Consider the following 9,883-nt stretch of genomic DNA (forward strand, 5'->3'; position numbering starts at 1 on the left):
CCAGATCTACTGCTCCTTAGTTCCCTTCAGAAAAGAGCAGGCTTCCCAATGATAGCAACTAAACATAAAATTTAGCTAGAAACACTGACTGACAGAGAGTAGGCCTGGGAAAAACATTACATTTTTAATTTTTAAAAAATATTTTTATTACATTTCTTTATGTATTTGGGATGCTTGCGGGGGTCAGAGAGTATCTTTGAGAGCTGATCCTCTCCTTCCACAGTGTGGGTTATGGATATAGAAGTAGGGTCATCAGATTTGGTGGCAAGCAACTTTACCCACTGAGCCGCCTCACCAGACCAAAACAATGACCCTCATCCCAGCCCCATTCTCACAGAGCGATGCTGGACAAGTGAATAGCTGGGAAAGGCTGCCCTTGTCCTCGTCACCATCATCTCGGACAAACATTATAAAATGTGCTAGTATAGATACCACATTGACCCTCCAAGATGCTGCACACCTGTGATCTAACTCAGAACGGGCAGAAGATGTAGTGGTATTTCATTTGTATTTTAATAAATAAAGCTTGCCTGAAGATCAGTGAAACAGCCTCACTGGTCAGCCTTACAGACCAGGCAGTGGTGGCACACACCTTTAATCCCAGTAGCTACACTAGCTTGCCATAGAAACCAGGCAGTAGTGGTGCACGCCATTAATCCCAGCCCTAGAGAGGGATATAAAATGGGAAGGGACAGCTCACAGAAAGTCTCATTCTGAGATTCCTGGAGGCAGCGTCGCCATTTTGGACTGAGGTAGAGGTAAGAGCCAGTGGCTGGCTGTTTTCCTTTTCTGACCTTCAGATTAAACCCCAATTTCTGTCTCTGGTTGATCATGCTTCAAGAAGACACAAGTCTGGGGTCTAGATGCTCTGGTTTTGGACACCTAACCTGCTTTGGAAGCTCAGTTTGAGCTTATCACCTTTTAAGGACTCTGTTGCTGGATTTCTCAACAAAAAACAAAAAGCAAAACAAACAAAAAAACTGATTCTGGGTCCTAAAGCACTTCCTAATCTACAGAAAAACAATATAAAATATACAAAATGGGCCGGGGAGATGGTTCAGCCACTAAGAGCACTTGATGCCCTTGCAGAGAACTGGAGTATTTTCAATTAGTGTTCTCACTGCTATGACCAACAGCTGGAAGAGGGAGGTGCATTTCCACTAACAGCTTAGAGGTCAGGCCCTGCTTCCTCGAGTTTCCAGAACCTCCCCAAGCAGCACCACCTGCTGGAGACCAAGAGTTCAACAGGGAGACTACAGGCAACATTCTATATTCAACCCAAACAGAAAGGTAAGAAAAAGGCCAGAAAGTGTGTGTATAAGTGTGTGTGTGTGTGTGTGTCTGTCTGTCTGTCTGTCTGTCTGTCTCCATGTCTGTATGTGTATCTGCATCTGTCTGTGTGTGTGTGTCTGCATGTGCATGTGTCTCTGTATGTGTGTCCATATGTGTGTATGTGTGTCTATGTGTTGAGGCAGGAGCTCATGTACCCTAGGGTAGACGTGATCTCTCTACGTAGTCCAGGATAGAATGAACCTTGAACTCCTGACCCTCTTGCCTCCACTTCCCTATTGCTGGGATTGCAGGCTCATGGCCCACCAGGCTTGGATTATGCAGTGTGGGGGTGGAGCCCCAGGCTTCATGTATGTTAGGCAAGCACCCTACCAGCTAAGCTGTCTGCAGCCTCTGTCTTCACTATTAAAAAAGAGTGTTTATACAAAAGGAAAGGAAGAACCTGCCTAGCCCTTCTCTCTCTTTTCTGTTACTGGTGCTGGCCAATTCTCACCTTTGGTTCACATGCAGAGCTGAGCTCAAGGTGTTAAGGAGATCATGACCATCAAACTCATGTCCCCAAGCTTGGTGGCAATTGCCTGTACCCACTGGGCTGTCTCAGCAGCCCCAAGGTCTCCCACAGCCTAGACTGCTGCAAATGTGCTGTGTGGTCTAGGATGGCCTTGAACTGTTGTCCCGCCTACTGCCACCTCCAGGGTGCTGGACTAGGAGTAAACCACCTCGTGAGTCTATGTGGTGCAGGGCATGGAGTCCTGTAAGCCAGGCGAGTGCTCGACCGAGTGCTGTGTCTTCAGGTTCTTTAGCAGTAGAGGGCAGGTCCCTTGAGTGGGAACCAAGGCGCGAGGGTCTCTTCTCTCACAAATTTCCTATGGGGATCACCAATTGAAAAATAAAAAGATAACTTTTAAAAATTTAGTTTTAAGTTACGTGTGTGTGTGTAAATGCCAGTTCTCTTGGAGGCCAGAGATCTGCTTCCCCTGGAACTGGAGTTTCACACCCTGGTGTGGGTGCTGGCAACTGGACTGGGGTCCCCTGCAATAGTGTGTGTTCCTAACAGAGCCACTTCTGCACCCCAGGACGACTTTTTTTTCAGAACCCTAATTTTGAAAACATTCATTATACTCCACACACTCAAGTTACCTCTCATAGCACAAAAGCAGAACGGCTCCGTCTTGGCTATGCTGCCTCAGAGGCGTCTCCTCAGGGCCCCAATCATTATCTAGAGTTAGATTGCTGAGTCCTCCACCCCATGTAGGAACCAGTGCTCAGAGGAGCACCAGGAAAGGCCCAAGCCCTTTCTACCTGCATCCATCCTAAAACCTTTCTCCTACTAAGGGCTAAATTCTCTGCCCAAATGTTGGTTGTTAAGCTCACGGCTTCTTCCAGGTGGTCACTGTTGGCCTTACAAGCACCCTTCAAAGAGGGCACTCTTAGTCACGCTAATGGACATTTTTTATCAGATCACTTTCCTCAAAGACTCCAGCGGGGCAAGGCCAGGCAGCTTGAGTGGTGCCAGGAGTGGCCACCCGAATGGAAGACCATGGTGACCAGGACCAATCCTCCACTGCCCTTGTTTGCCCAAGACAGTGTGCCTCAAAATAAGGCAACTATTGTGTTTTGTGCAGCAGAACACACACCCAGCCTGCGCCTGTGATTTTGGTCTCTTCCCCAAGCCCAGCCTCAGATTCTGGGAGACCCTTGGCCTTCCACCCCTGTCCCCAGCTCAAAGCCTTGGAAGCCTCATGTTTATGTCAACAGAGCGGTTACCAGAGAAGACAGGCTCCTGCCCGCCAGGGGGTGTCTGGTGCCCAGCCCGGACAGTTGTTTGTGTTTCTTGTCTCAGTAGTGACCAGAGGGGAAGCACGCCTGGACCGAGTATCTGGGCAACACGCTGTTAGGGTCCCAGCTGTCCCCACACATAAAACACATGCTCTGTCAACACACTCCTGCCATATCTTCTTTCACAGAGTAAGAATTTAAAGTTTCCCCTGATGGGGTTTCTATTTTCCGCCTGCCCCTCTGCTGGCAGCTCCCCTTCCTAGTGGCAGCAGCTCTATATGCCTCCAAGACCCAGTGAACAGAGGTCCGCGCCTGGCCCTGGCCACTCCTCAGCCACCAGAAGAACCCTGGGTGTTTTCTGGATGTGAGCCACGGAGGGAAGTCTGCACCTTTTCCTCTGTGTGACCAGCTCCTTCAAGCCATGCCACCACGCCACTAGCAGAAGAGCCCATGGAGACAGGCCAGCAGTGTCCCCCTTTGGGTTTCTATCCAAACTGTGGGGTGTCTCCACACCCGTAACCCCTACACACCCTGCTGCTCAGTACCAAATATGTCTCAGAGCATGCTTTCTCAGCAAGAACCCCTGAACTCTCCAGCTCCCCCGTTCCGCTCCCGCCACCCCATTCCTCAGCTGGCCTGAGGGCCTGGCCGTGGGAGTAACTGACTGAAAAAGGCTAAGAGCATGGCTCTGAAGCCAAGAGTTCTGCCTTCCCTAGAGGTACCATCTCAACCTCCAGGACTCAGCTTCCTTGTCAGTAAAGCAGGCACCCGAAACAAGAGCAGCAGGAAATATCCTGGCGGGGAATAAATTAGTTCATCTGCAGGTGTTCAGGGAGTGCCAGGCTAGCAGCCAGGGAGTATGAACACCATCATTCCGTGTTTACTGAATTCCAGGCATCATGACATAGTGGGAAAAGCCTTGTGTTTACTGAATTCCAGGCATCATGACTTAGTGGGAAAAGCCTTGGCTGGCACCAAATCTCTGCGCCCCACTAAACTCCTTGTGTGACCTTGAATCAAATGCCCTGCTATGCCAAAAAAGGACTGATAGACCTGTCCCTCCACAGGCTTCAAAGAGGACAGGGTGTGCTAACCCCGAAGAAGAGTATAGGGGCCACTGCATGGAGAGAAGCCAGCTTCCTGGCACCTGTCCCCCTCCCCCCAGATTAGCTGATGCACTCTGGGCCTGCCAGAGAAACTGGCCTGATTTGGAAAGGAGAGCCAGGGACCAGGGAGGAATTCAGGTCCCTAGGAGGTGCTATAAATAGGCAGCGCTGGCTAGAGGGCCTCTGGGGGTGGAGGTTGGAAAAGAACAGTGGATAAGCAAACTGCCCGTCCCCAGTCTGGGGGAAGCCCCAGGACACTCCCCTGAAGAAGTCTAAGGGAAAATTATCTATAGGAACCATAGAAGCAAGGGCCAGCCTAGGCCACCTCTACACTTTTCCCCAGAGTCGCTCAGAGCCATGGGGAGGGTCAGGAAACTCTTGCCAGAGCTCATCACCGGCATCCCGTGGGCTTTGCCCACCCACCCTACGCCATCACCTCCATTCCTTAGAGCAACAGCTCAGTATCTTGAGAGGGAAACCGAGGCCCAGAGATGTGAGAGCCCTCCGTGGCTCAGGCTAAAATGAAACCGTGGATGGGATTCATTCCTTTCCTAGTCCAAGGTTACACATGGAGAACCAAGATGTAAGAACAAGTCCTTCGGGACAAAGTCCTTCCCTGAGGACCAGTGAACAGCTAGGGTTGTCCTCCTGGGACGGGGGTTCATCCTCTTCCACATCGCCTTAGCTGAAAAGAGGGTGAGGGACTCATATTTACAATGCTTTATTTTTCCCCATGTCTTGTGTATGTTTATAGTATGTATGTACGTGTTTATGAGGTTTTTTTTTTTTTTTTTTTTTTTTTTTTTTTTTTGAGACAGGGTTTCTCTGTGGTTTTGGAGCCTGTCCTGGAACTAGCTCTTGTAGACCAGGCTGGTCTCGAACTCACAAGATCCGCCTGCCTCTGCCTCCCGAGTGCTGGAATTAAAGGGGTGCGCCACCACCACCCGGCAGGTTTTTTAAAACATGTGTGGACGTGTATACTCATGCGCATGCTGTGGAAGCCAGAGCTGGGATCAGGAGTCAGCCTCCATTGCTCTTCCATGGAGGCAGGCCTCTCAATCAAACACAGAACTGAAGATGTAGCTAACCTTGGTATGGTTCTGGGGAATCCCATCTCTGCCTTCTGAGGCTGGAACTACAGGCGAGCCAAGACGCACACCTGGCATTGCTGTGTGTCATGAGGACACACACTCTGGTCCTCAGGCTGGTGGCAATCCCTTTAACCACTGAGCCGTCTTCCCCTTTAGAGATGTTGAGGAAAAGGCGCCCGGACGCAGCCCGGGAAATGAGACTGGACCCAATCAGAAGCCCTGAACACAAGCCCATGTTGATCTTACACAAATCAATTTCCCTTCCAAGTACTCAGTCCCTCCCGTAACTTGCCAAGTGAGCCCAATAATTCGCATATGAGACTACCTGAGATGAAGCAAACTTGAGTGCCTGATTAATGTCCCAGATGTGTAGACTCAAGCCCTACATATTCATCTCTACATTCTTGATATGCACTATGGCACCTGGCACAGAGGAGCCCTCACTAAATGCTGATTAAATCGAAGAATGGAGCAAATGCTTTGCATCTAAATGCTGTGTGCTGATGACATAGCAAACGCTCTTGGCTATTTATCAGCTGTTACTGGCACTGCATTGTGGACTGGGCACTTCCCTCCGCCCTATTTTTGAGTCTCCTGAGAAATTTTATGTTTTGATCTCTGGATACAAATACTATCAGTAATCAATTTAATAAGTAAGACAAACATGTAATTTGTCATCTGACTAGAAAGCCGCAGATAACACGTGTAGCAAAGAGGCAACAGGGCCATCCTGGGTACTATAAATGCTCAGAATCCACACGAATGGCACACTATATAGCTCAGAACTCTCTGGAAAAGGGAGTTCCATACCCCACCCATCCTGACTCCTCTTCTCTAATCTAACCCCCAGACCACTTCCATAGAATACCTTTTTTTTTCTTAAAGACGATCTCATGTAGGTAAGGCTGGCTTAAGTCTTGCTACCTAGCCAAAGATGATCTTGAGCTTCCAGTTCTCCGCCTATACCTCCTCAGTGCTGAATCCATGCCTGGTTTATTTGGTGCTAGGAACGAACTCGGGGCTTTAGCATGCTAAGCAAGCACTCTACCAAGTTATGTACCCAGCCTCCCTACCTCCAACCAATATTTTAGGATCCTCATTTCAACCAGCAGGTGGTCTTGGCCACTTTTTCGTTTTCTTGAGAATTCTAGAGCATTTGTACCACACCAAATATAGAGACTTGGGGGACCTGCTAAACACTCAACACATGAGCTGTACACTGCCCAGCTGTCCTCCAATGTCATTCTAGCTCAAGTCCTTCTCTGTCTGGTTTGATTGGCCTCCTAATAGGTCCCTCAGTATCGTACAGTATAGTATATATGATATATTATAGCTTGTAGAAGGTCTCTTAAAAGCCCAGGCTGGCCTCATACTCTGTACATAGTCAGTGCTGACCTTGAACTCCTAGTTTTTCTGCCTCCTTCTCCGAAATGTTGGGATCACAGGTGTGTGCCGCTACACTGGTCCTGCAAAAACCGAAGTGGGATATGTAGCTCATCAGCTTAGTGCCAACGGCTCCTCCATACCTGCTCTCCCTCTGGCTTCCCTCCTAAAACTCTCCAACCACTCAAGTGTCCTTGCTATTTCCTCAAACACAGCAAGAAATCTCAGAGACTTTGTACCCACCCTTGAAAATTCCCTTGCATACACCTTTCCCTAGCTCCTCCCCAACCCCCTCTACCTCTGCTGGGAACACTTTCCCTTTAGATAGGCATATGAATGCTTCCTTTGTCTCTTTCACAGTGCTCCCTGTTTCTTTCCAAAGTCCTTCCCTATCAAAATCTAATCTTGGGGCTAGAAAGATTGCTCAGTGGTTAAGAGCATATATTGCTCTTGCAGAGGACCTGAGTTTAGTTCCCAGTACCCATACTGGTAGCTCATAACTTCCTGCAAGTACACCTCCAGTGCATCTGATGCCCTCTTCTGGCCTCTGCAGGCACCTGCACTCACATGCACATATACACACAGAGAGACATACACACAAGCACACAATTAAAAATAAAAAATAAGGGCCAAGCTGGGCATGGTGGTATGTGCATTGAATCCCAGCACTTAGAAGGCAGAGGCAGGAGGATCTCTGTGAGTTTGAGGACATCCTGGTCTACAGAGCAAGTTCCAGGACAGCGAGAGTGGTTACACAGAAAAACCTTGTCTTAAAAAAAAATCAAATAAATAAATAATAATAAAGGCCAGGCATAGTAGTACATGCCTTTAATCCAAGCACTTATAAGGCAGAGCCAGGTGGATCTCTGTGAATCTGAGGCCAGCCTGGTCTACAGAGAGAGTTCTAGGATAGCCATGGCTACATAGGAGGTTCTGTCTATAAAAATAAACAAACAAATAATTTTTAAAAAGTAAACACCTTTTAAAAATTTAATCTCACCCTTTGTCATTTTTTTCCCCTAGCACTTACCAAAAATATATCACCTATTTTACTTAGCTCATTTGGCAGCTGGCCGCTGTGAGCACCAAGAGAGCAGGGCTCTGCTTTGCTCCATTCTTTGGGCTGTTCTGCACCTCGGTGCCTAGCACAGCTCCTGGCAGAGAACACACTCTCTCACATTTGTCAGATGAGGACAGGATTGATGAAGGGGAGGAAGGCTGAGCATTTGCCCTTTGCACTAAATGGGATTTTAATCCTACCAACTCCACTTGACCTCAAGCAAGTACCCTAACTCTTTTGTGAGTCTCAGTGTCCCCACGTTTAGTGCAGCAAGAGCACATGTTGCCTGCCGGAGCTATGAAGAGACTTAAAACACGTTTACAGGTAAACAGCTCAACTTGCTACCAGGCCCATTTAGAAACTTTGGATCTCAGTAAACTGAGCACCCCTACGGCTATAGGATTAGTGGTCCTCAGCAGCTGGAGCGGTGGTTGAACTTGATCCTCAATCGCGAAAACCAGAGTTTGGATCCCAGCATCTGCAGAAAAAGCTGGGTGGTCTTGAGACACCTGTCAACCAGCTTGGATTAGGACAGAGATCTGAGGATGGCTGGGGCTTACTAGCTTCTAGTACAAGTCAGACAATGTGAGGCACGGGTTTAGGGAGGTATCCCACCTCAAAGAAACAGCAATAAAGGAAGATTCCGACTGGTTTCCTTTTCTGGTCATCATACACATAGGTAAGCATATGCTCCCACAGACCACACACACACACACACACACACACACACACACACACCTTTAAAAGTCAGTTGCTACCACAACCTGAACTCACAACAAGCATACGCAGCACGAAGCAGCAACAACATTCTCATTTCAAACCATTGCTTTCTATCTCGTGCCCTCCAAGACCCTCCTGTCCTGACGCTGGTCCCGAACAGGAATGCCTGGGGTCGCTACAATTCCCTCCACCATCACAGGCTTCATGCTGTTTAAGACACTGTGAGGGCTTCTCCTCAAATGCTCAGTTGAGTCTGGGTAGGAGCCACTTGAGAACACAGGGTGAGAGGAGAGAGGTGGGGAAGAGGTGGCCCAGCCCTCCCCACCTGCCAGTTTCCTGTCTGCCTACTGATAAATAGGGGAAGAAACATGGCCAGACTTTCCATTCCCCCACCCCTGTCACCCGCCAGTCATTCAGTTAAAAAAAAAAAAAAAAAAGATGAGGGAGTCAGCTCCAGAGGAGGGGTGGGGGCCCTGGTTATAAAGCCTGCCACTGAGGGCCAGAGCACCAGGCTGGTCCTCCTGCTGTCATCCTCCGCCAGGTTTAGCTGCTGACAGCTGCTTGGGACTCTGCCCCTAGGCCCCAGTTGGCTTTGCAACCCTTCTACTTCTCAGCCACACTTCCCCCATGGCTCAGAAAGAAGAGGCCGCTGAGGCCGCAGCGCCCGCCTCCCAGAATGGAGACGATTTGGAGAACCTAGAAGACCCTGAGAAGCTGAAGGAGCTCATTGACCTGCCACCCTTTGAGATCGTCACAGGGTGAGCCTTGTGTGGGGGCTGAGGTCTCCTGCCTGGGAGAGCATGGAGTCTGAGCCCGCTATGGAAGCTTAGGGCAAGAATAGCAGGGCCAAGGTCAGACAGCAGCTGCGCAGGGGTCTTCAGGGCAGCAAATGCCTCCGGACCTTTTCTACTTTTGGGGGGTGGGGGACAGGGTTTCACCACCTAACTCTGACTGACCTGGATCTTACTACATAGACCAGGCTGGCCTTGAACTCACAGAGCTACTCTTGCCCTTTCCTCTTCAGTGTTGGGATTAAAGGCCGGCACCACCAGGTCTAGGAACTCTTGACTTCATGAGGTGACACTCTGAACTCTGTAATCAGTAGGAGGTGGGAGGGGAGTGCCCCCGAGGAAGGGACCCACAGAGCGAAAGTCTATGCGGTTTCTTCATGGCAGTTTCTGATGTGTACAAACAAAGAACGTGCCTTCTTGAGAGACTTCAAAAGGAATGGTGTTGGTGTGGGTGCTGTGGAGAAGGAGGCAGAGCCCCAGGGGCCTCTGGGCTTGCCTGCAGGTTTCGGGCATCACCTGCCCTGTGCATCTAGCCCACTCCCAAGGAGCTTGTTGAGAATGGTACATCAAAGAGTCCCAGCAAGACAGTCACCTCTCAAACTGCAGACATTAGGAGCTTATCCACAGAGGAACCAGTCACCTCTCAGACTGCAGACATTAGGA

At 49.3% G+C, this 9,883-nt stretch overlaps 1 protein-coding gene across 1 annotated transcript in view; it reads left to right on the forward strand.

Moving 5' to 3' along the window:
• Nucleotides 1–9,056: 9,056 nt before the first annotated feature.
• The window catches only part of Apobec2 (apolipoprotein B mRNA editing enzyme catalytic subunit 2), a 14,718-nt gene continuing 13,891 nt past the window's right edge, over nt 9,057–9,883 (forward strand). Inside the window, exon 1 of the mRNA XM_005359688.3 lies at nt 9,057–9,187. Coding sequence (XP_005359745.1) covers nt 9,057–9,187 — 131 coding nt within the window. The remainder of the gene's footprint in view (nt 9,188–9,883) is intronic.

This window comes from Microtus ochrogaster, linkage group LG2 (genome assembly GCF_000317375.1).
Source record: "Microtus ochrogaster isolate Prairie Vole_2 linkage group LG2, MicOch1.0, whole genome shotgun sequence".
In the NCBI taxonomy this organism is placed as follows: domain Eukaryota; kingdom Metazoa; phylum Chordata; class Mammalia; order Rodentia; family Cricetidae; genus Microtus; species Microtus ochrogaster.